General features: G+C 39.6%; 1 protein-coding gene across 1 annotated transcript in view; it reads left to right on the forward strand.

Annotated features, from left to right (window-relative positions):
* Positions 1-25226, forward strand: part of CPLX4 (complexin 4) — a 40356-nt gene extending 15130 nt beyond the window's left edge. The window contains exons 2-3 of the mRNA XM_042453926.1: positions 1425-1512; positions 24410-25226. Of these exons, the coding sequence (XP_042309860.1) occupies positions 1425-1512; positions 24410-24637 (316 nt within the window). The 3' untranslated portion in view covers positions 24638-25226. The remainder of the gene's footprint in view (positions 1-1424; positions 1513-24409) is intronic.
* The last annotated feature ends 1392 nt before the right edge of the window (positions 25227-26618 follow it).

Here is a 26618-nt window from a genome sequence, read left to right on the forward strand (position 1 = left end):
CTATCCCCCCCCCCCCCATTGATCAGAGCCCTTCCCTGTCTGGGCGAGATCAGATGCCTCCTCGCGAGGAGCCTTCCCTTCCCTGTCTGGGCGAGATCAGAGCCCAAGCGGGCAGGGAATGCCTCTTCGAGAGGAAGCTTGCCTTCCTGCCTCTCCTCCGTTAGAAATGGGCTCTCCCCACACAGAGGGGAGGTTGCAATCCACCGGGGGAAGCCTTGTAGTCCTTTGCAGATGCAGGCGCTTGAGCAGCCGGGACTTCAGGCGCTTAAAGCACTGAAGAGATTAAGCGCCTGTAAACCATTAAAATAAAAAATAAAAATAATCCTTATCTCTTATTGAAAGACCACAGCGGACAAAGGGGTGAGGGAAGCAAAAATGGCGACAGCCAGACGGATGGGGACAGAAAGGGCAACTCCCCCAAGGACAGCCCCCACCGCAGTCCGCTCCTCCCATCCATCCAACCCGATTCAAAGGCTGTCGTTCCTATTTAAATACTCTGGTTCCTAACTCGAATCAATGGAAAAACGTAGGTCGGACCCTAGTGTTTTTTTAACGCGTGTTAAAAGACGAAAACTCGATTCAAATTTTTATCCCGCTCTACAATTCGATTTGTAGTGGGGACAATTGCGGGTTGCTCTAGAACCGTTCTAGGTTTAAATCGGATCCTAATATGAACGCCACTCCTTAGATTCGATTCAGAACGCGGGGTTTCCCCTAGTGGGAACATCCCCGTAATGTACAATGTAACCTCACTGTGGGGGAGTTGTGAAAAATTAAAATGAAAGCTTTCAGCTCAAGAGACATTCTCAAAAGAAAATACAGGGCAAGTGGTAGTGACTGGTCCCACGGAGGCCCTGAAAATTGTTCAAAGATGTCATGGAGTAAAGCCAGGTTTAAGAAGGTTGTTTTTGGCTGAACATTAGGATAAACATCTTAATGGCAAGAGTAGTTAGACAATGAAGAGCAGCTCTTTAAGTGGATCTTTTCAGGAGGTTTTTAAGCAGAGTCTGGAGAGTCATCTCTTAGAAGTGATCTACCTCTGTTTTTAATGCTTCGATTCACAGGTTGGATTAGATGGCTTATGAGACCTCCATGAATGTATCTCTACTACACTGTTATTGCAGTCTGACACTGCAATTAGCTCCATCCTCAGGGATCCTGGGATCTCTAGTTTGGCGAAACATGCAGAATTGTCTTCTGGAGAGCTCTAGCCCACTCCTCCAAGGTGAGGAATTCTAAGGAACTCATCTTACTACAGATGTTAGGATTCTATAGATAGTTGCACAGCAGTTAAAGCAGTATCAAACAGCTATAACTGTATAGTACAGATACACCCTTAGCAGCCAGTACATCACAGAAAGTTCAGGGGCACGCAGGTAGGATATTCAATTTATGATTACAGAACACTTTCTTTCTGCTTTCAGGATGGAGAGAGATGCAGCCTTTGCACAAAAAAAGGCTGAGAGAGCTGTACTGAGGGTTCATATGCGAGAGAAGTATAGACTTCCAAAGGTAAGAAACTTTTTAAAGGCAAGATAAGGTTGTTGATGTTGTTGTTATCCATATATTCATTTATATTCCACTTTTGCCCCCAGACCAATGCAGATTTTTGTTGTTGTTAACTGCTTCCAAATTGACTTTGACCTACGGCGACCCTATGGATGAGAGACCTACAAGTCACTTTGTCTTCAACCACCCTACTCAGCTCCTACAGCCTCATAGCTGTGGCTTCTCTGATTGAGACTGATTGAGATCCATCTGAAATACAATCTTTCTCTTTTCCTATTGTCCTCCACTATAATCAAGCATTATAGTATTTTCTAGTGAGCCCTTTCTTCTCATGATACAGCCAAAACATGACAACCTCAGTTTAGTAATCTTTGCTTCTAGGATTGAATTTCTAGAGTTCAGGTCTGATTTGCTCTGGGACCCATCTGTTGGGTTATTTTTTTAGTCTTCCACATTATACTCAGGACTCTTCTCCAGCACCACGTGTCAAATGAATTAATTTCTTTTCCTATCAGCTTTCTTCACTGTCCAGCTTTCACACACATACATAGAAATGGGGAAAACAATGGCATGGACAATCCTAACTTTAGTATTTAATGATATACCTAAACTTCAGGATCGTGTCTAGTTCCTTCTTACCTGCCCTTCCAAGTCCTAGTCTTCTTCTGATTTCTTGACTGCAGTCTCCACTCTGATTGATGATTGAGCCTAAGAATGGAAAATCTTGAACTATTTCAATATCTTCATCAGCTACTTTAAAATTAGGTAGATCATCTCTGGTCATAAATTTTGTTCAGCTGCAAACCTGACATTGCACTTTTTGCCTTCACCTCCCTCAATAATCTTTCCATATCTCTGACATTTTCTGGTAGCATCATTGTGTCATTTGCATATTTTAGATTCAGTTAGTCTCAAAGTTGCTACAAGGTCCCTCTGCATATTGATTTTCCAGACTAACATGGAATATTTTATCTCTTTGAATATCTTCACATCTTTGAATTCTAAGATCAAACTTATAAAACATAATTTATGAAACATAAGATTTTATGTTCATAATGGTTAGTTATAGATTGTATTTTAGTTGTAGCCCACCTTGATGCTTGGGGAGGAAAATTATTATTCCTTTTCTTCTTCTTCTTCTTCTTCTTCTTCTTCTTCTTCTTCTTCTTCTTCTTATACCCCAGGCTTCCAATTAGTTGAATTTACGTGGTTGCCTAAGGTTGTGAAGCACCAGAAGCAGCAAACATGGAACTTCTCAACATCGTTGAAGGGGTCCTGCCATTCTAGAAGGCTACTGTTGCTTTGTACAAATCTCTGGAGCTGGCACCCTCCTTAAATATCCAGCTCTGGAAGGTCCTTAGAGCCATGCGTTATGAGCTGAGTGACCTGGGAAATTGCCTGGGTAGTTTTCCAATTATTTGTATATACCTGTAACTCAGGATTACAGTCCATACATTCAGTGAAGTATACTATAGTCCAAAAATCTTACATAATTAAATATTTGTAAGTCTCTAAGATGCCATGAGACTCTTTTTTCTGTCCAGGTTTATAATTCTGTCTTTCATTAATGAAGAAAATAATGCCTCAGATTGTTTTAAAAGGAATGGCTTAACATTAGTGGAAACTGGATAAAGGAACACCAAGGCTATTCTGAAGCTGCTGCCATTTAACAGGACATTTCTTGCTTTATATAAGTTTGAAGCATTTCATATCACCAGGCCAGAACATTGCGTGACAACAGTCTGCAGCTGAAAGGCATGGCAGAGTTACAGCTTGGTTATTAGGTCTTAACAGCTGGACTTAGAATCTAAGTATAGAATCTAAGTATAGAAGGTTAGGCTGTGTTACTTTCTATCTTTATTTTGTACTCAGTTCATCAGTATCAAAGCCCTTTTAGTATTTCAGCTTATGATCAGAAAATATCGGTCAACCTGTATTATAGGCTTATAGGCATAAAAAAGCACAGATCCAGAGCCTGGAAAAGTTGTTTCTATAGCTCCCAAAATCCCACACCCAGTGTGGTCATTTAATTAGGATCCTGCAATTGTGCAGAGGGATCCAGTGCGGTGTAGTGGTTTGTGCACTGGACTACAACTCTCTATTTGGCCATGGATACCCACTGAACAAGTCACACTTTTTTAGCCTCAGATGAAGGCATAGGCAAACCCCTTCTGTTCTGAATAAATCTTACCAAGAAAACCCTGTGATAGATTTGCCTTAGAGTCACCATACATCAGTAATAACTTGAAGACACAACTGTTGTGTCGAGCAGGCAAGGAGAACCTTTAACCCTCCAGATGTTTTGGATTATAGCTCCCATAATCCCTTACCACATACCCTCCAACATTTCATAGATGACAACTGGGACACATGTGATCAAGTGTGGTCAAGATGGCAAAAGTCATTAAAGAGAAAGAACACACAAGCTAGGAGATGCTGCAGTGATTTGCTTTGCCCAAATCTGCTGAGAAGGGCAAGATTTCACATATCACTTGCCTCTGGTTAATCTATTCTTGCTTTTTGGTTCCCTTCATGTTATCCTTTTTTGTTTCTTAGGTTAAAAAAATATAATAACACTTCCCTCTATATCCCTCTCTATCCATGGATTCCTTATGCACAGATTCAACCATCCATGTCTTGAAAGTATTTTAAAGATATATAAATGCCAAAAGCAAGCCTTGTTTTTGCCATTTTATATAAGGGTCACCATGTCACTATGCCATTGTATATAATAGGACTTGAGCATCCACAGATTCACAGGGGGTCCTGAAACCAAACCCCAGCAGATACCAAGGGTCCGCTGTAAAATAAAATCAAGCAAATTAAAAGAAACCCACCCTCAAACACTACAAGTTCAATTGTGACCTATTTGTGCAAGTGTGAGTGATGCATTTATAATGCTGCATATATTTTAGTCATGAAGCGGTGAACCATAAATAATTACCTCTTTATAATCACCAGCTGGAATGTTTTTTAGTGTATTAGGATGGCATAAGTCAGACGTAGAGAGCCAGCATGGTATAGTGGTTTAAACGTTGGACACTGGGAAAGCAGGGTTTGAATCCCCAGTCGGTCATGGAAATTCAGCGGGTGACGAGTCACACTCTCAGCCTCAGAGAAAAACAAGGGCAAACTGCCTTTGAACAAATTCTGCCAAGCAATCCCAGTGATATGTTTGCCTTGGCATCATCATAAGTTAGAAATGACTTGCAGGCACACAACAACAGCAACAAAGTTAGATTTATGCAACTTATTTTTCTGGTAGTTGTGTAGATCAGAATTCTATTTTAATTATACACTGATCAAAATCCACACCTGCCCTTATAAGCCATACTTCCCCTCCTCTTTTTCCCACATAGACATTTTTCAATTGTCAGAGAACAGTGGGGCCATGTAGTAAAGTACTATGACATACAAAATCCACACAACAGGGATACCTTTATTGGACAACCAAAATGCACAAAATACATATTGAAAGCGTTCAAAGCTCCACTGGCTTCTTCATCAGGTAAAGGTGTTAAAAATCATACATAAGGGGGAAATATATATATGCCCATATATATATATAAGAATACCAAACCTAATTGTTGGAAATGTTCCTACATTAAAGGCTCGTACTTCCATCTTTGGTAGACCTGTCCAGAAGCAAAAAAATATTGGCAAGAAATATACAAAATTGTTGTAACAGATTTAAAAACAGAAATAGCCTTCTCTCCAGAAACCTTTTTGTTAGGAATGGTAGATAGTAAGCAAGAAAAAAAAACTATGGAAAATTCATTTTTTATTTGTTAACCTGTGCTAGGATAACATTTGCAAGGAATTGGAAAACAATTCCCTCCTCACATGCTGTAATAAAGTAGTTTTGAATGTTTTTTTAAAAAGAAAACACAAGAAAATCCATCAATAGAACAACGGTTATTCAAAATATTTGATATGGCGGAGATGGATGTGATGACATGTTGGATGAGGGGGAAACAGAAGGGAGTGTAAAAAAAGATTGTATTGTATTTTATGAATATATAGAAAATAGGTGGAAAGATGAAATAATAAGGAAGTAAAGAATTATATGCTAGATAAAGGCAAGGAAATGTAGAAAGGTATGGGTAGTTTGTGGAAGTTGACTAATAATATCGAATAATGTATACTGGGAATAATAGAGGTTTACCCAAAAGGAATAGCAAAAGATGGTCCAGAGAAGATAATTTAGTCAAATATTCTTATAAAATTAAAGGGAAAAATTATTGTAAAGTAAGCAGAAATCAAGGTTAAAAGATGAAACAAATATCCAAAGATAACAACTACAAGAAGTGTCCCAAGTAGAAGGAAGTTGCATCGTGTCTATGGTATATGTTTTTATGTATACTTTTTGGTTTATTTGTGTTTTATGATGTATGTTGAAAACTAAATAAACATAATAAAAAAGAAGGGGGAAATATGCTAGTTAGTCACAAACCTGCATTTTACTATGAATAAAAGTCACCCTGTCCAAGTCACCTTGTTATCAATAGCCCTGCTCAGGTCTTGTAGACTTAAGGCCATGGCCTCCTTGATAGAATCTATCCACTTGTAATGTCATCACCTTACCAAGCATTATTTTCTAATGAGTCATATCATCTCTCACGATGTCAAAGGTATGATAATCTCAGTTTAGTCATTTTGGTTTCTAGAAAAAGTTCAACCTTCATTTGCTCTTGGACCCATTTATTTGTCTTTTTGGAAGTCCATGGTATCCACAGTACCCCCCCTCCCCCCAAAAAAAATCTTTCAAATGAATATCAAGGAGATTTTCTCCAATCTTATGTCCTCCAGGTTTGTTGATGTATAACTCCTATTATCCCTCTGCCAGCATGGCCATGGGGATAATGGGAGTTGCAGCCAACAATTCTGAAATGCAGCAGAATTCAGGAGAACACTACAGGGAATCATATTGTTCATATATAAAGCCCAGCAGCCTTTCTGTCTCTCCTTTTTCAAATGTTTGCAGTGCCCCTTCCACTCAGATGAATGACTGTACTGTATTTTTAAAAACACCTTTCCCATTATAATGATCAGTTAAATCCAGTACTCATGTAAACAAAATTTCCAATCCATATGAAGCTGGGGGACAATGATTAAAACCAAAACCATCTTCCTACTTCTGGCTGAAAAATAATGTGCATTTTTCGTTATTTCATATATTTTTGAAAGTATGTTTATACTGCTTTTGGATCTTGTTAACAAGAGACTCGTAAAGTGGTTTACATAACCAAACAAAACAAAGCTTCATGAAATAGCAATAAATTAAAACTAAGCTTTTAACGTTCAAAAGAGGAGACTTAAACCTTCAATCCTATATTTAAAAATATTAAAAGCCAAGCAGAAAAAAACAGTAACCTTTTTAGTGCCTTCCTGAACTCCATCACGGAAAAGATTCCTCTTGCCTCCTTTGGAAGGGAATTTTCTAAGTGGGAGATCCATAGGCACACTGCAGAGTCAAGCCGATCTCAAGGACACCTGGAAAGTGAAGTTCTTTAAGAGCCGATGGGGATTTGTAGAGCCAGCTAATGCTGGGCTATGACTTTGAGAGCTCAGGGTTTGAATTTCCATTTGACCATGGAAACCCACTGGATGACCTTGGGCAAGTTACACTCTCTCAGCCTCAGAGGAAGGCAAAGGCAAATCACTTCTGAACAAATCTTGTCAAGAAAACCTCTTGATATAGTGATGCTAAGGCAAACAATGCATGACCTTAGGGGCATGATAACTTGGAAATGAAGGCCCACCACAACAACAAGGCACTGGTGAAGGGCCTGATCCAAAACAAACAAACAAACAAAAAACTTAACCATAAGCTTAACTTTCCATAAGCACCAGTGTAGGATCTGGAAAAAAACCCATGTGCCATATCATGGCTGGCATTCTGTTAGGGACATACAGAAGTGTAAGTCTACCTTGCAGTTTTGTACACACATGTGTATGTGTGTGTGTGTGTGTGTGTGTGTGTGTGTGTGTATATACATATAACTCATTGCAGAAGTTGGGATTCTCTTTCCCACTCTGTAGTGTCCAACCCAGCCCAGTGTGTCATGCCATCTTCAAAGTATTATAGCTCTAGTTCGGTAATTTTGGCTTCTGGTAGACATCAGCCTTGATTTGTTCTCGGACCCATTTATTGTCTTTTTGTGGTCCATAGTAACCATACAACTTTCCTACAACAACACCTCTCAAATGTCTTGGTTTTTTTTCCTACCCATTTTTCTCTGTTGTCCAGCTTTCACATCCATACATAGAAATCAGAAATTTCTATACAAAATAAGCATTACAAAATAAAAGCTAAAAACACTAGTACATATAAATATACATTCATTTCATACAATTTATTTACAGCAGTATTACATGTACTGTATTTTATTATGTTTCTTCTTGTTGTTGTTGTGTGTCTTCAAGTCATTTTTGACTTACAGTGACCCTAAAGACACCTTTCAATGGTGTTTTCTTGGGAAGATTTATTCAGAGGGAGTTTGCCATTGCCTTCCTCTGTGGCTGAGTAGGGATTTGAACCATGGTCTCCAGGGCTGTAATCCAACACTTAAACTACTGCACCACACTCACTTCCTCTGCACAATTGCATGATCCTAGTTAAGTAACTATGCTGGCTTTTGGTTTCTGGGAGCTACAGTCCAAAAACAACTTTTCCGTGTTCCGGATTTGTGCTTTCAGATGCATATTATCCTATACTTCATGTTGACTAATGAACAATATTTTCAAACATAGGCTGATGAACAGAGTATAAAATAAAAAGAGAAAGTCGCACAGCCTAACCCTCTCTATATGGAGATTTATACTTGGCTCTCCCAGAGTCCGAGTCCTATATTCATATAACTCATCATGCTAGCTCTCTCGGCAGGCTGTACTTGGCAGCAGTCTCAACTACCTCCCTGAGTGTAGACAGCAAAGTAATCCACATGCTTCCTTTGGCAGAGATGAGTGTTTACATAACACCAGCAGGTATTTTCCAGCTCTTTTAAACTGGTGACAGGTTGTTAACACAATAGGAATTAATTTCATTCTCTTATCCACCAGAAACATGAAACCACAAGTTTATTGTGGACAAGCCTCGCCAACATGGATAGTAGTTTTGCTTCACCTCAGATAACAGAGAAGCTCATTAGAAATTGTTCCCATGTTTCAGCTGTTTGTTCCCTGAAAATTTGCAAAGTCTGTCCATTTCTCTGAAGATGCCAGCCACAGATGCGGGCGAAACATCAGGAATAAACACTTCTAGAACATGATCACATAGCCCGAAAAACCCACAATAAAACTCTGCCCAGAAAATCTGGCATACAGATTAAACTTGGGAAGTCAACAAATCAGATGCTACATACATACATATCCAAAACACCACCCATGTCAATTGTGGCAGATGGTCACATCTATGTCAGTGGACCAGTGAATCCAGTCTGGGGTTTAAAAGAGCTATTCAAGTTATTGAACCCTACCTCAAAAAGGTTTGGCCTCTTGGATAGCTCATTTCAAGTTCATACTAAAACCCAGAAGAATTTCACAATAGCACTAACATGGGAACCATCGCCACAATTGCCAGCACCAGAACAGATGTTTTGGATTTCAGTTCCCAGAAGCCACAGCTAATCTCAATGACAACAAATTATGGGAACTGTAGTCTCAAACATTGGAAAGTCCATTGTATTAGAGCTTTGTCCGTTATAGCCCCTTTGAACAGATGCTCTTTCAGCATTCTTTGGTCACCCAGGAAGACTTGGTAGAGGATTGTATTTCATATGGCCCCGAAGATGATGTGAATGAAAATGATGTACGTAGTTCCATTTCTAAAGCTGAGCCCATTTTGTCCTGTAAATTAGTGCAACTCAAAGTGGTGGTCCATGGACTGGAGCCAGTCCAGGGGTTATAGGCTACAAATCCACAACAAGTTTCCAGGAAAAAAAGAAACAATTGCAGTCAGTGGGCACATATATAATGCCAGTCCCAGGCATACTGAAGGAAAAAATCCTACTGGTCCTGCACATCAGACAGCTTAAAAAACACTGCTGTAAATCATTTGGATTAGAGACCATCTGGGTTAAGTATGAAAGCAGCCCTGAGCTCTGTAGGGAAAGAGGGAGGCATGTGGATAAATGATAAACAGAACAAAGTGCACAGATTCCAGATCTAAAAGGAAATCTCACACACATTCAGTATCTGCATGGGGAGGGGTCAAGGGGGAATCAGGAATGAAACATTAGAATTACAGATAGATAGATAGATAGATAGATAGATAGATAGATAGATACTTTTAATAATTTAATGTCAAGCTTAAACACTTTTAACATCTGGGCTGGAATCCTGTTGGTGTTTCCTGCATGTTTAAGTTCCCCTATGAAAGTGGCTAGACGTTTTTGTCCAATGCAGAACATGCAGAACATTCATATTCAGCCCAGTGTTTTGGAAGTGCTTAACAGTGCCTCTGCGCTTTAATGCACCATGTGCACTGATGTGAAATTGCATTGCACATGGTTGTTTTGCATTTGTATTGTGCATCCTGATATGTGTGCTTGTTTGGTTGTGCTTCAGTTTTGCAACATTGCAACTGACTGATGAGGTGACTTTGAGCAACTGCTACATTTTGTCTTCTTGATGTCAGCCCTGATTTCAGTGAGAGAAATCAAACAGTGATAACAGTGGTTTTGTTTGCTGTCACAGAGAATAGTTAGGGAACACGTGAATGTAATCAACCACTATTATTATTATTAACCTTTATTTATAAAGCGCTGTAAATTTACACAGTGCTGTACATACAATCTTTTTAATTGGACGGTTCCCTGCCCTCAGACTTACAATCTAAAAAGACATGACACAAAAGGAGAAGGGAAAGGTGGTGGGGCTAGTAGGCTAATACATATAAAGTACATAGCAGTACAGGAAATGGTTCGATAAAACAGGCATCAAAAGAACATCAAATAGCAAGCGACAATTATGCAGTGCCTGGGAACGCTTCTCTGAACAGGATGGTCTTCAACTCTGTTTTGAAGCTGGTTAAAGAAGTGATGGCTCTTGCTCGCAGGGGAAGAAGGTTCCAGGAGTGAGGGACAGCGAGTGAAAAGGGGCGAATCCGAGATGGGGCAGAGGAAATCCTGGGCTGGGACAGCAGACCTTGACTACCAGAACGGAGGGCACTAGTGGGAAGGCGAGGAGAAATTAGGTCTGATAAGTAAGGGGGGGCAGCCCATGGAGAGCTTTAAACGTTGAGAGCAGGAGCTTGTACTGAATGCGGAAAGGGAGGGGGAGCCAGTAAAGCAGTGCCAACACAGGAGAGATGTGGTCAGAGCGGTGGGTGGAAGTGATAATGCGTGCAGCTGAATGCTGGACAGAGATTAAAGGACAGAGGTGAGAAAGAGGAAGCCCAGCCAGGAGGACGTTACAGTAATCGAGTCGTGAGATCACTAGGGCATGGACCAGGATCTTGGCAGTAGAGGCGGAGAGATATGGAGATATGTAGAGAGATAGAGATAACCACTAGATAAGACAAAGTACAATAACAATCCAAATCCACAAAACAATGATACCTTTATTGGCCAACCAAAACCAAACATCTTATGCATTTTGGTTAGCAAATAGGTATTGCTGTTATGTGGATTTGGGAAATTATTGTATTTTGCTGTATCATGAACATACTAGGTAAGACAGTTAGGGAAAACATAGCTAGATTGTAACAAAAGTATCACCCAATCCTGAATTAGAATTACATTATGCATGTGCCAAGAAAGTTTTATCATATATATGGGGAATGCCTGCTGGCAAAGTTAATATTTGGCTAGAAAATATATTTGAATTTACAATTCCATTAAAAGATTGATTTCATGAATGCAAATAAACAAACAAATAAATAAATCCACTCATTTATGATTTAAATGCTTTAAAGTGTTTCTCATTCCTTGCTGTTTTTCAATATGATAGTTCAATTGTGTTTAAATTATGAGTGATATTTAGCTGCATTTGCCTTTGATCTCCGTTGTTAGCATATGCAACAGAAAATAAATTAAAAAGAAACAAACTGGTATACTTTTCCTTTTGAATGACACAGCTAACTTTATGGGATGCTAATTCTTTATGATCTTAGTAGTTAAATAAGATCTTAAGGAATTAGCATCCCAAGCTAATGTCGTGGTTTGTAATGTATTATTTTGAGTGTTGGACTGTGACTCTTTAGACCAGGGTTTTAATCTCATCTTGGCCATGTAAACCCACTGGCTGACCTTGGGCAAGTCACACTCTCTCAGCCTCAGAGGATGGCAATGGCAATCCCCCTCTGAAGAAACTTGCCAAGAAAACCCTATGATAGGTTCTCCATAAGTTGGAAACAACTTGAAGGTACACAACAGCAACAAAGGTTAGCAAGCCAGTAAGCTTTCTATCTTTTATTTATTTCAATTGATTTATTATTTAAATACAGTGGGTCTTTGGTATCCACTGGGATTTAGAATCATAGAATCATAGAGTTGGAAGAGACCGCAAGGGCCATCCAGTGCAACCCCCTGCCATGCAGGAAATCCAAATCAAAGCATCCCCAACAGATGGCCATCCAGCCTCTGCTTAAAGACCTCCAAGGAAGGAGACTCCACTACACTCCGAGGGAGTGTGTTCCACTGTCGAACAGCCCTTACTGTCAGGAAGTTCTTCCTAATGTTGAGGTGGAATCTCTTTTCCTGTAGCTTGCATCCATTGTTCTGGGTCCTGTTCTCTGGAGCAGCAGAAAACAAGCTTGCTCCCTCCTCAAAATGACATCCTTTCACATATTTAAACAGGGCTATCATATCACCTCTTAACCTTCTCTTCTCCAGGCTAAACATCCCCAGCTCTCTGAGTCGCTCCTCATAGGGCAAGGTTTCCAGACCTTTCACCATTTTAGTCGCCCTCCTTTGGATTTGATTCAAAATCCATGGAGGTTCAAGATCCATTATATATGGCATAGTAAAATGGTGTCCCTTATATAAAATGCAAAAACAAGGTTTGCTTTTGTGAATATATGAATAAGTTTTAGAATTAAAATATTTTTTAATATTTTCAAGCCATGGATGCTTGACTCCATGGATAATAAATCTGTGGATATGGAGGGCCAACTGTAAATATTTTCATAATATTTATTGCAAATCTGATTGAAATTTTAAGAACTCTAAACAAGAGAGGAAGGAGCCTTGAACTCACCTGGCCAGTCTTCTACACAATAGGAAGATATGTAGTGGATATATCATTTATGATTTATGATTTATGAGAAGACATGACTCACAAGAAAATACAAGAATGTTTGATAAGGTAGAAAGCAGTAGGAAAAGAGGAAGGCCCTATTACAGGTGGATAGATGCAATCAAGGAAGCAACCACAGTCCTGAATCTGCAAGACCTGAGCAGGGCTGTTGGTGACATTGTAGAAACAATGCAGTTTGACACCACTTTAAGTGTTGTAGTTCCATCCTATGGCATCTTTCCATGACAGAGCAGAGATTTGAACCCTGGTCCTCAGGGCCATAGCCCAACACTCAAACCATTACGCCACACTGGCTCATTCATAGAGTTGCCATAAGCTGAAGTCTACTTGGCAGCAGTTAACAAATAGTGATTAACAATAAAATTTGGGTCAGTATTTCTACTTAAATTATTTAGGTATGGATTATCTAAATCCAGGATATATCCCAAGATACTATTTCAAAATGTGCGTTTTATTTTGAATGGTATATTCCCTCTTTTTGTGTGATATATAAGTGAACATTCTATCTGAGGCACTGTGAAAAATGGTGAAGTAGTGGTTTCGCAGCAGATTGCTCCTGTCACCAGGGCATGCGGTGGACATGCAGCTCAGGTTGGGACCACTTTGGGAGGGGATCAGACAGGTACTATTTTGCCAAAAGATGCCATCCCACGAACCAGTCCCAAGCCATGAGATACTCATAGAATCATTGAATCATACAGTTGGAAGAGACCACAAGAGCCATTCAGTCCAATGCCCTGCCATGCAGGAACCCTCCATCAAAGCATCCCCGACAAATGGCCATCCAGCCTCTGTTCAAAGACCTCTAAGGAAGGAGACTCCACTACACTCTGAGGGAGTGTGTTCCACTGTCAAACAGCCCTTACTGTCAGGAGGTTCCTCCTAATGTTGAGTTAGTTGTGTGCTGTCCCTTACTCCCTGTGGTGCTAGAAGTGTGCTTTCACTTTCCATGGCTCTAGATGTGCTTTTCCTCTGACTATCTGTGACATTAAGCCTCCATACTACAGAAATAATCCAGTTTTATACCACTTTGACTGCCATGGCTCAACACTATAGAATTCTTGGATTTATAGTTTTGTAAGGTATTTAGCCTTCTTTGTCAGAGAGCTCTGGTGCCACAACAAACTACAAATCCTGATAGTCCAAAGAATAGAGCCATGCCCGTTAAAACCGTGTCAAACTGGATTATTTATGCAGTGTGGATGTAGCCTAAAAGAGAGTGCCTTATAGAGAGGAATATCCATACAACTCAAACAGCTTGGAGAGCATTTATTTTACAACAAACTCTCCAGAGCTGATATTCCCAGGATTTCAATCAGTCCCAAATCCTATGACTTTCCATTCAGCGTGTGAACAGAATCAAGGAATACACATAGCTCTAATTTCAGATTATGATACTGTGCCATTAAAATTATAGATTGATGTTCATTTCCCATCAACAGCAGGAGCCAGTAAGTTAAAATCTAGTTCAAGATGTGGGGTGTTCTTTCCGATAACAAATTCAATATTTATTTAAAATATTTTTAAGCTTCCCTTAAGGGAAACCGGAGACCTACTCCAAGATAACATGTAATACAAGAATAGGAAATCAGTGAAATGAAGTTTTAGAATAAGTGAGATTATCCATGTAAAACAGAGCTCAGGAACCTTTGGCTCTTCAGATGTTTGGGGTGTCAACTTTCATCAGCTCCTACCAACATGGCTGGTGCTAAGGGATTATGAGAGTTATCATCCCAAATGACTGGTAGCCAATTGGCTCCCCTCCTCTGGTATAAAAGAATGTTAGTAGTTAACTATTGACATGGTTCCTCCAGTTGTTATTTTTAAAAATTGAATTAGATATTTATCCAAAGTGATGGCCCTATTAAAAGCATGGACATTTTTCTCCACTCTTATAGCTTCTGTATAAATTAAGCTGCAGTAATGAAATTAACAATCCACAGGGAGTTCAACACATTCAGAAATGTCCTCAGGTAACCAATTACCAAATCCTCAGGGTACTTCATTCATAATTGCTTAGGGGTTACAATCATGGAGGCAATGGAACAGCAGGGAAAAAAGAGTTAACCTTCAGCCCATGGGCAAGCACCTTATTAAGGCTCAATTTAAAGAAAAGTTAAGGAAAAATCTTCCCAGGAGCTGTCAACTCTTGTCAGGTTCACTTGGCCAAAGCTCAGGTTCAGGAACCGGTTCTCTCGGGGTGCAGGAAGGAGGTTTAAGCCTTTGGCATCCTATTTCTATGGCAGACCACGCTCTATAGCTTGAAACGGAGCAATGAACTAGTAGGAAACACAACATAATAATTGCATGCTTTGTACCATGGCATCCAGAAGTTGCTTTGAGGTCAAGATGTTGATTTGGGGAGGGACAAACATTCCCTCAAGGGTAATCTGTTGAGGGCCACTTTCTGGCTGTAGGAAGACTGAGGCTCATAATGGTTGGGGACAGGAGTGTACCTAGTGGAAACATCAGGAAGAAACTCTTCTAGAACATGGCTGTATAGCCCGAAAAACCCACAAAAAACTACTTCTCATGATTGTTGTGAGGATATAATGGAATAACCCCCAACACATTGCCTTGGATTTCTTGCAAGAAGGATGGAATATGCATGTAATAGGTAACTATATTTTGCAGTTTAGAACAAGTAATACAATGCAATCTTGGTTAAAATGATGCCTGTTTTAAAAAAAATTAGATAGCTATCAGAAAATGTGCTCAGGATTTTACTGTGCAAGAGGCCCTGGGTTTTGGTGCAAGACTTAAACCTCCAGGGGTATTTGGGGCAGATTTATATGACAAAACATGTCCTTAATGAACCTTAATCCTATTAATGGGATTGTCAGGGTAGATTTGTCATTGAAAAGATGTTTTCATCCATGAGACTTATGGAACTGTTTCATTGGAATGGAAAGAGAATGGCAAAGATCACTTAGTGTGACATTTGATATGCACGGTGACAATCTCATGTTACTTGTTTCCACATGTTTACATGGTTGTTTTGTAGGAAAATGCACATTCATCCAAAGCCAGTTCACAAGCATTTGTGATTTTATTATTCTTGAGGCCTCTGGCTGTACCCCTCTGCCCACACTGCAAACACTTGCGATTATAGAACCAATGTTGAAGAGAAGTCGTGTTTTGACCCAGAAAAATACCTATTTCTTGAGGTTAAATACTTTTATTTTCCTTGCTTATAGTTTAGTCTGCAGATGCTGAATGGAGAAGGTGGAAAGCTATTCTCCAGAAGCCTGCTCTACCTAGTTTAATTCAAACATTAAACCATGTATTTTGATGCATTATTTGACAATAATATATTTTAAAATACTTTAAATATTTTCAATATTTGTACATTTATGATACTGAATGATTGTAGGACCACCATCAAGTCCATCAAAGACTGGCAAGCATCATTGTCAGGTTCTTTTCAGGGCTGACCCCTTTTCTCTGGATTTCTTCTCTTGAAAGAAAGAACATATAGTCCAATCTTTGTTAACATTTAAATTAATCCTTAAAATGTTTGTTTCCACATTTTATGAAAGGTGCCAGTGCTTCCCTTATAAACTTGTTCTCTTTAGTTCAGTTTTGTTTTGTTCCTGCTATACTTTATTTTATTTTTTTGCATTCATTGAACAATTTTCCTTAAATGAATTGAGAGGCCCTCAAAGGTAGCATATAAAGTTATTAAATAATAAGGGACTGTGCAAACTACTGAAGGGGATCAAATGTTAAAGCCACATATTTGCAAGCAGAGAATATTCTGCACTTAAGGTAAAGAATTTTTTGCAGCTCTAAATAAAGAGCAAGACCCAAGCTTTGAGTTCTTGATAATTGCATGAATGCAATAGGCTTCCCTTCTTTTTCTTTTCTTTAATTTATGTTTTTGTATGTAAATATAACTATGGGGAAGCCTGTGGGAAGTAGTCCTGTGAATGAGTGCAGATGTGAGGTGAAAAGGAGGAGTTTAACTCTCTTTCACTTGTTTCCATGATCCTGTCCATAACAGAAGGCTGGAGTTGGTTCATTTCTCCCAGTTCTTTATTTGCACAAATCAAAATTGAGTCTTCAAAGCCTCCATTAAATGAGTTTTGCTACAGCAAGTTGTCCATTGCCATTGCAGCTGTCCATGGTTTGACAGGACTTGTGTGAACATCTATGGCGTATGTCCTGACTATTTGAAATGTGGGTATCTTGTTATATGAGGATGCACAAGTTCTAACATCCTGAGGGAGGGCTTTCTCCTAATCCCATCACATCCTCCTCCTCCTCCTCCTCCTCATTTCATGCACATACACACATACATCATATCATCTCTACAAGCATCACCACAGCTTTGGATAGAGAGATATCATTAGGATAGCAAAGCCTCACATGATTGTCTCCATCCATGTGACTGTGTGATCTACGTATGCTCCCCAGTAGTTGGCGTCATCATGCCACAGCAAGAAGGAGACTAAATTATAAGCAAGGAAAATAAAAGTATTTAACCAGTCAGTGGGCTCTCCTACTCCTACACTTCTTTCTGTTACACACTGTTGCTTCCAGTTCGCCTGCCTTCTCCAAGACAACCAACAATCAGGGGAGACAGGAGGAGGCAGAAACCTCCTCCTCAGAGCATAGCTTCTCCCTCTTAGAAATAGTGTGGCTTGAAAAGAAAGTGTTATTTAGATTAGAAAGCTGAGAGCATGTGACTTGCCTAAGGGTCACCCAGTCTCCAAAGTCATAGCCTCTTATGAACCTAATATATAGCTGGAAGAACATCTGAGGTTTTGTTCAGTACCTTGGGCTAACCTAAACCCAAGGACTGGAAAAGTTGTTGCTTTGAACTACAACACCCAGAGGATTCTGGGAGCTTTAGTCCAAAGAAGTGTTCCACCGCCACCCAGTTCCTACCAAACCAGACACAGGGTGCTGGGTGTCAGCCCCTGGACATCTATCGCATTGTAATCCCTTCCTAAATATATGTCACTGGCTGTTGCAATTATCCTATGGTAAGAAGAGGTCACATTGGACATGCCTGAAGCACTGTTTTACAATTATATATGCACCTCAGATATTGTTCTGAGCATTTTAGCATTAGATCTCTTTGTTATATCCATGTGAAAAAAAACTCATTTTGGGATTGAAAGTAGAGGGGCATTTTCAACCCTGCTGAAACTGTATTTATTTATTTAGTTAGTACATTTTTATGTTCCCTTCTTCCAGAAAAGGGTCCAAGGTGGCTCACAAGAAAAATAAAATAAAAAAGACTTTGTAAGAATTTAAAAACAATTAAAATCATATAGTTAGAACAGTATAAAATTAACATTAAAAACATACAAAAGTTAAAAACAGATCTGAAACACACACCCTATATAAAAGCCACCCTGTCATGATTATATGTTTAAAATTATATATTAAAAACTGTCCCTTCCTTTGTCAATCCTGGGCTAATATTTTCCATTGCTCTCCTTGTATTATCTAAGTAATACCTCTGTCAAATACTGGAAAGTATAAGGATGGGGAAATAAACTGTCGAATGAAGGCAGCTACTTTTTGCATCATAATGGGGTGAGGAAGAGCCATCTAAACTTATTATTATTATTATTATTATTATTATTATTATTTTATTATTATTATTATTTCTTACCCGCCTCTCTCCATGGATTGAGGCAGGGAACAACAATAATTAACAGACACACTACATCAGTTAAAACACATCAAGAAGACATGCATACAATTTAAAAGGACAAGATATACACATGTTAAAATAATTCACATTTAAAATTCATGATTTAAAATTCACAATCTAAAGATCATCTGGATAAGACAGCTGGAAGAGACTGGTCTTTAATGCTGTTTTGAATTCAGACGGCATATTCAGCTGTCAAATCTTTTCCGCCATAAATTTGGGACTGTTTTTTTCTTTTGCTAAGAAACTGGGGGTGGAAGTGGGACTGAATCTGCTCATTAATTGACAAAGACAGTGTATGGATCCATCAGGAGCTTATTCCTTATTAAGTGCATTTAATATTACTGTATCCACTATTAGCAGCAGCACAAAGAAATGGGACTAAAGAAATACAGCCTAGTACCCACAGTGCCACCTGGTGGAGGAGGAAGGTTCACTCACATAATAGACCACAAAAAGGTTTGCCTGAAAGTGAAGGTCAAGGTCTGAAAAATATCCATGTATGTATCGGCTGAGTCGCCCTTATCCGAAATATTTGAGACCAGAAGTGATTTGGATTTTAGATTTTTTAATTATTATTTTGGAATATTTGTATATGCATAATGAAATATCCTGGAGGTGGGACTCATATCTAAAAATTAAATTTCAAGTCTAAACATCAAGTCTAAACATGAAATTAATTTATATTTCATATACATAGGGTAAAAGGCAGGATGGTGTGTTGATTTGAGTGTTCACTATGACCCAAGAGACCAGGGTTCAATTCAGTGTTTGTATACTTTAATTGTACTGTTTTTTTAATGTTGTGAGCCACCCTGAGTCCCAGTTTTTGGAATAGAGCAGGATAATAATAACAATAACAACAACAACAACACAGTTGACTCTCCTTAGCCACGTTTTTTTTTATCCATGGATTCAAGCATCCATGGCTTGAAAATATTTTAAAAAGTATAAATTCCAATTCCAAACCTTAATTTTCCATTTTATATTAGAAACACCATTTTCCTTTTCCATTATATTTAATGGGACTTGAGCATTCACAGATTTTGTTATCCATGGAGGTCCTGGAACCAAACCCCAGCAGATAACCAGGGCCCAGTGCAATCATCATCATCATCATCCAATTCAGTGTTCTGCCAACTATATATAGGTGCATAAGAGGCTCATCAGGGAAAAATCTGCTACAACCTGAGGACCAGACTTTCAGCAGTGACTCAGAGGACCTTCTCATCAGCCGCTCCCAGGCTCTGGAACAACCTGCTGGACAAGATCCGTCATATTACCACCTTGGAAGCCTTTAAAAAGGCTATTAAGATGGATCCCTTCAAGCAGGCCTTCCCAGACTAGGTTAGATCCATTAGACCCATTAGACTTGCCTCCCCCCTCTGTTGATACCTCTATTGCTACCAACAACAAAATTGTTTGATACCATCACTCCATCCCTCCCTTTTCTAGAGAAAGATTCATTTCTTCCACTAATCTGCCTGAAATTTTAAGGTATTATATGGATCGTTTTACAATGCTTGATTTTAATCTCTTTTTATGGGTTGATCACCGTTTTTATGATTGGGGGGAGGGTTGGGTTTTTGGGGTTTTTAATTTAAATGTAATTTTATTGTGTTGATGTTTTATTTATGCTGTTGGAATCTGCTTTGATTCCTTTGTGAAAAAGCGACCTGAAAAAGCGAAATACAAATAAATATTATTATTATTATTATTACTACTACTACTACTACTACTTTAAAGAGTAGGGTTCAATTTCCAGCTTGGCCATGGAAACCCACTGGGTGACCTTGGGCAAGTGAAGGCACTTAACACACATTTGTTTCTAGCCAAAAGGATGCAGAGCAAAGTGGAGTGTGAGACCTGGTGCCACATAAACTGGGAGAGAAGAAGGCAGCTAAGTAAATATGTAGATCTCCCCAAAGAGTCTTTCAAGCTGCAGCAACAAATCAATTAAGCCTTGAAAACTCTAGCAAGTGTGGAGCCAGTTTGATGTAGTGGTTTGAATGTTGGACTACAACTCTGGAGATCAAGGTTCAATTTCCCACTCTAGTATAAAAGCCCATTGGGTGACCTTGGGCGAGTTACACTGTCTCAGCCTCAGGGGATGGCCATGGCAAACCCCCTCTGAAGAAACTTGCCAAGAAAACCCTAGGATAGGTTTGCCGTAGGGTGGCCATAAGTCAAAAATGACTCGGGGGCAAACAACAACAACAAAGTACTCTCAAGGTGACCAGAAGTCTTAACCACAAAGGTGGACAACGCACCACAAACTGTAGAACATTCAAGGAAAATGTAGGGCATTTCAAAATAAAAACTAAAAGTACTAATATAAATATAAATTCAGGAGGACATGTTGAAATTCATCCTGGATGGAAAGATGAAATGGAGGACATGTCCTGGAAAAAGAGGACATCTGGTCACCCAGAATACTCTAAAGTGAGCTGGAATTTTGCCCATAGCCTTGTCCTCTTGCCTGGAGCGGAGTCCACCAAAAATTGGAGAATTTGCATCCTCGGCTGCATCTGCACTGCAGTAATAATCCAGTTTGACACCACTTTAACTGCCCTGGTTCAATGCTAGGGGATTCTGGTGACTATAGTGTTTGTGAGACATCTAGCCTTCTTTGTCAGAGAGCTCTGGTGCCACAATAAATTACAGATCCCAAGATTCCATAGCATTGAGCCATGGCAGTTAAAGTGGTGTCAAACTAGATTATTTCTGCAGTGTGGATGCAGCCCGAGTCTCAATCCTGCCCTGCCTGTGACCTCCTTAGTGCCCTTGTGGCTGAGATTAACCAGAAAAAATCATGGTCAGAGCAACCGAACTATTGTCTGCTTTAACAAGGCAGTCCTTACATTTTTATACCTTGGAACAAGTGCCATGATTAACAGCCTCTTATGAGAATATAACTCCATTTATATGGTGTGAGAAAATGTGCTCCCATTGAGCAGGTGGCAAAACAAAGAAGGCATCAAATGAAGTAGAAGGTTGCCTTGGCCTGGTAACAGCCTTCAGAGAACCCTTTCATTTTCTTGGCAAGTGCTGCAAATGTAACGGAGCTGGCCAGATTTACATTTCTGGGTAATTTTCTTTTATTGTTCATTATTTTACCTCTCGGGCCATAACAAAAAAAGAAAGAAAGAAAGAAAAGTATGCAGTCTGGCAAATATGATGTAGTGGAAAAATGAATGGGCAGTAAACGTGACGTGGAATATAAGGGGTGGGAGGGTGTCAGGAAAAGTGACTCACGGTGCTCCTAATTTAGGAATGGTGGAACAAGCGGCTTGCTAGACATGAGGAGGACTTGGGTTTCAAATCTGCCACTGCTGTTACTGCTATCCTTTTGAGCTTGGCCTTTCTGCTACCCCTTCCCCAAGCCAAGACATTTCATTGGCAATTACGCTACATCCCCTCTGACCTCTTCTGGCATTCACTTGGAATAATGCAACAGCTTCATGTTTTAATGCAACCAGTGTTCCTGTAACACTAAGAAGGAACACACAAGTGTGAAGAGAAGCCAGAAAACAGGCCCCTGCCAGACAATCCCCATTCAGTTAATGGCAGGAGCCATCTGTGGTGGATTATTCCCCTCCATCCATTTCTGCCAGTGCTTGACTCAACAGCTTTTTTATCTTGAAGGTATAATTCAACAGAGCGCCATTATGGTATGAAAGTTGGGCAGTGAGAATCATTTTAAATCAGCTAATTGTTTGTGTAGTGCACGATTACTTTTTACAGAGGTTCAGAAAGTTACACTGGAATCCTGTGTGATGTTATATAACTTTATGTCTATGAGAGCCAGACTCTGGAGATCAGGGTCCGAATCCCAACTCGGCCATGTAAATGCACTGGGTCACCTTGAGCAAGTCACAGTGCCTCATCCTCAGAGGATAATAATGGCAAACCTCCTCTGAAGAAACTTGCCAAGAAAACTCCATGATAGGGGTTCATGCCTTGGGGTCACCATAAGTCAGAAATGACTTGAAGGCACACAACAACAACAAATAATTCATAGATCCAAACTAGTTAAAATTTCTGGAGACGTTGAGAGGGCTTGTAGGAGAGGAAAACTCCAGAATTTACTACACCCTGTGTCTTCCTATTAGCTTTACCAGGGGTGTAGTGCCCCACTCAATAAGAATTTTGTCACCCAGATAATTTTTTTGTCCAGTCCTCCAATTTCTAGCATTGGACAGAGAGAACTAGAACTCTTTTGATCACTTGGTAACTTGGCCTGCTTTGGATGTTTACGTACATTGTATTTCTAAATGCTCGATGGAAGTTTTAAGTTACAGTTGAACTAGATATTTAGGAACTGAAGGATAAATGGGCACTGCCCTCATCCTCCCCTCCCAGGTAACTTGACTCTGCCTTTGCGTTATGGTGCCAGTGCTGACCCAAAGGCAACTCTCAAGCTGGCACCAATGACCAGGATCTGTGCCAAGGATCAGAACAGAAAGGGCTGATCCAGGAACTGGAAGAATATTGAGGCAGGAACTGAGAACTGTTGCCCAAGCAAAGCACCAGCCCGAGGTCCCACCATCTCAGCAGAAGGATGAATACTGGTGCCCCTTTGTCACAGTCTGTCCCACTATCTTTCATTTGCCCTTCAATATTGGATGGTCTCTCTAGGGTGGGTATCATGAGGGGTGGTTATCATTGGAGGGAGTGACACCAATGAGAGGCTCTTGCCATTGCTCCAAAAGTCACCCTGGTCTTTGTGCTGATTTCTCCCATAACTTCTTGCTTGGAGAAAGGACTCCTGAGAACGAGATGTTTTGGCTTTGTAAATTTAGATGAAGATTATTATGCCCTCCAGAAACTGCATTTCAACAATATCTGGAGGACTACATGATTCCTATCCTGCTCCAGACAGCTTCCAAAGCCCAAATGTCTCCCTCATGGAAATCTTTCGCCAGAGTAAGGCACCATGGGAGTCCATGGCATCCCTGGGGGGATGCAGGGGGTACAGATAGCAATAGGTGACACCATCAGACAGGGTGATACCAAAATTACTGTAATTTTTTGTGCAGTTATAACCAGTGAGGCACAGAAAAAGAGAGGGGAGGGGATAGCAAGAAGAGCCAAACGTCTTCAGGGGCATGTGCAGAGGGAGAGAGTAATCCTGATGGCAATCCATTTTAAGAGAGAGTGGTTGTCCTTAAGACAACATTCGGAGGGTGGTGTTCATACCACCCTGTGAGAAACATTACTATGGATTCTGTAGGCTCCGGTATGGGAGAGGTTCTAAAAGGGTAACACCATGAGTTACCCCACTGGGTGACTAACCCTAGTGATGCCACTGATGTGTGAGCAGTCTTTTGCAGAAGTAGCAGAGTCTTTCCAGCAATGTCAACTTCTTTTACTTAACTATCTGAGGTTGGCCCTTCATTCTGATCCATGAAAGAGCTGACCCTACAGTTTTAAAGAGGAAGTCTTTACATCCTTTACCAGTCAAGACAGTCCCATGTCCACCCGCTGGGTACAGACATCGCACAAAGAAGAAACACACCACCTCTATAACCTTTTGTGTCATCTATGTCAATTCTGTCTTTAGGGTGAGACCAACTGATGGGATAAAGGGTAGATTACAGTTTACTTCCCCCCACATCTTTGTTTTTATAAAAGTGCTCACTCTTATTCATATATTTTCTACTTGTTTATTCAGGAGTAAAGCTATTCATTGGGATTTCCAAGTAAGTGTGGGTAGGATTTAGGATTACAGAAATCTGATGTTCATGCAATTTAAAATGTCTGATTTATACAGGTTATGTTATGCAGGTTCTTTTGGCACAGAATTTGGGCGGATGAGCTAAAATATATTACATTTTAATTTGAAATTGAACAATCTAAATTCAAAAGAATTTTCATTACATCTTTTGTACTGGATACACACCTTTCCTACTGATATTTATGGTTCTTGGCTTTGTCTCTTTCTCTTTCTTTCCTCTGTCCTCCCTATCTCAGAGTGAATTGGATGAGAACCAAATCCAGATGGCTGGTGATGATGTAGACTTGCCAGAAGACCTCCAGAAAATGGTGGCTGAAGATCAAGTAGAAGAAGAAGACAAAGATTCTATTCTCGGACAACTTCAGAACATCCAAAATATGGACATGGATGCTATCAAAGAGAAGGCCCAAGCTACTTTCACTGATATTAAGCAGGCAGCTGAACAGAAATGTTCTGTAATGTAGTAGAGACAGTTACAAAATCTATATACAAATGCCCACTAGCCATGGAGCAGTATGGTTATTCACACTGCTCACTTGCCAATCTGCACTTTTATGAGGAGTGTTTTGGGCTTTCCTTTCCAAATAATGTAAAAATACAAAAACAAATTGGATATATCTACTGATAAAGGTTGGTGGAGCTGGTGGGATTCCAAAATTGCAGGTGATGAACCCAAAGCTGTAGAGTTGAAAACACAACTCTTTCCTTGGTGTTTGCCAAAGTACATCATGCTTCCTTGAATTACATGATACGAGTCACCTTGTTAACAGTGAAGGGAAGCCTTTTCAGTAATTTAAAATAATTTCAGTTTCCAGGATTTAAGAAAGATATAATAGTTCTCATTCAGTGTGGTATTAGAAAAGAGTTTCATAGATAGGAAAGATTAAAGATATGTGATATCTGTTTTGCATATGGACTTTGCTGAGCAGTAATGTCCTGAAATAAAGGGATACCCGTTATACACAGTGTACAGAGTTGTTAAGTAAAGGCACAATAAATGTTATGTTATAAAGGGACCGTGTCCCAACCTCTAATTCTGTATTAAACATACGTTTTGTGTTAATATATTTGGTCAACTTGAAAGGGAACAATATTTGGGGGAGGGAGTTGGGGAAAGCTACATGACTTTCAAAACAGAATGTTTCATCATAGTTTTTAAAAGAATGTACGATTTGTTAAATACATCAAAACAAATGACTGTACAGTAAAGGATCGTTTGGCACCTATAACTTTCAGCAGGTTTATAACTTCATGTGGCATTCAAAGACTGCTATGGTTTTTCTGAGTCTTCTCCTAAGCCTTTGAATAATAGCTTGATGTTCAGAAATTTCACTGGTAAAGCTTTTCTCATCTCTTAGTTTCATGTCACAAAACCTTCACCAACTAAATTTGTCAGACATTTAAAGCTGGACCCAGCATTCAGCATCACTCATTCAGCTTCATAGCTGAACTGCAGGATGACCAGATACAAAGAGAAACGGCACACCTTCCGGCACAGGTGTAAGGAATGTGTGTCCCTCTAAATGTTGTTGGACTGCAGTGCCCCTCAGCCCTAGTCAGGCCAGCCAATGGTGAAAAATGCTGCAAGTTGCAATCCAACAACGTCTTTGTCACCACATTCTAAAATGACATGTCCTCTTCCTCCATCCCTCTTTTCTTAACCTAGCTCCTTCATCCAGTAGATTTTTCTGAAGACTGGCTTCTTTGAATCTCTCCAGCCATGACTTCAGAAACAGTGTTAAGAGCTAAAGTTATTACTAAGCATAGCTTTCCTTCTTCCAACATTACCTTGAAAAAATGCATCTATAATACAACTTTCTCCAATATGGTGCCATCCAGTTACGTTGGATGACAACTCTCATCACCTCCAACAAGCATGGCCAATATATTGTAAGGGAACCCTCAGCAGTTTTTTAAAAACTGGGTGTTGACAATAATCTGAATTCCTCACTATTTATATCTCACATTTCTCCCAAAACTGGGCCTCAAAGTGGTTTACAATAAAACCAAGCAATGTATCTAAGAACATACAAAAAGTCATTTAAAACTATACTTTGAAAGATAAAAAGCAGTTGAAACAGTTCAGTTTAGAACAGTACAGCACCATTAACCCATTCTTTCAAAACTTTGTTTTTTAAAAAAAAATTCAGAGTATAATAATAATAATAATAATAATAATACACCAGGTCATGTCATCTTACAAGATGTGTTGCTTGCTAGCACTGTGCAGATTACCTACTAGTCTAAACAGTTTGGACTGAAAGCTAGCAGGGCCAGACAGTGAAACAGGGCCTTTCCTGTAGTAGCACCTTAATTGTGAAACTCTCACTCATCTGGTGTTATGTTGGCTCTCTCACAATTGTTGTGGAGAAAATATTATACTTCTCCACCAAGTTTTGAGCAATTGAAGCCTGCACCATGATTTCAGAGCGTTTCCTTGTTTTA

The sequence above is a fragment of the Sceloporus undulatus genome, chromosome 2, assembly GCF_019175285.1.
Source record: "Sceloporus undulatus isolate JIND9_A2432 ecotype Alabama chromosome 2, SceUnd_v1.1, whole genome shotgun sequence".
Taxonomy (NCBI): Eukaryota; Metazoa; Chordata; class Lepidosauria; order Squamata; family Phrynosomatidae; genus Sceloporus; species Sceloporus undulatus.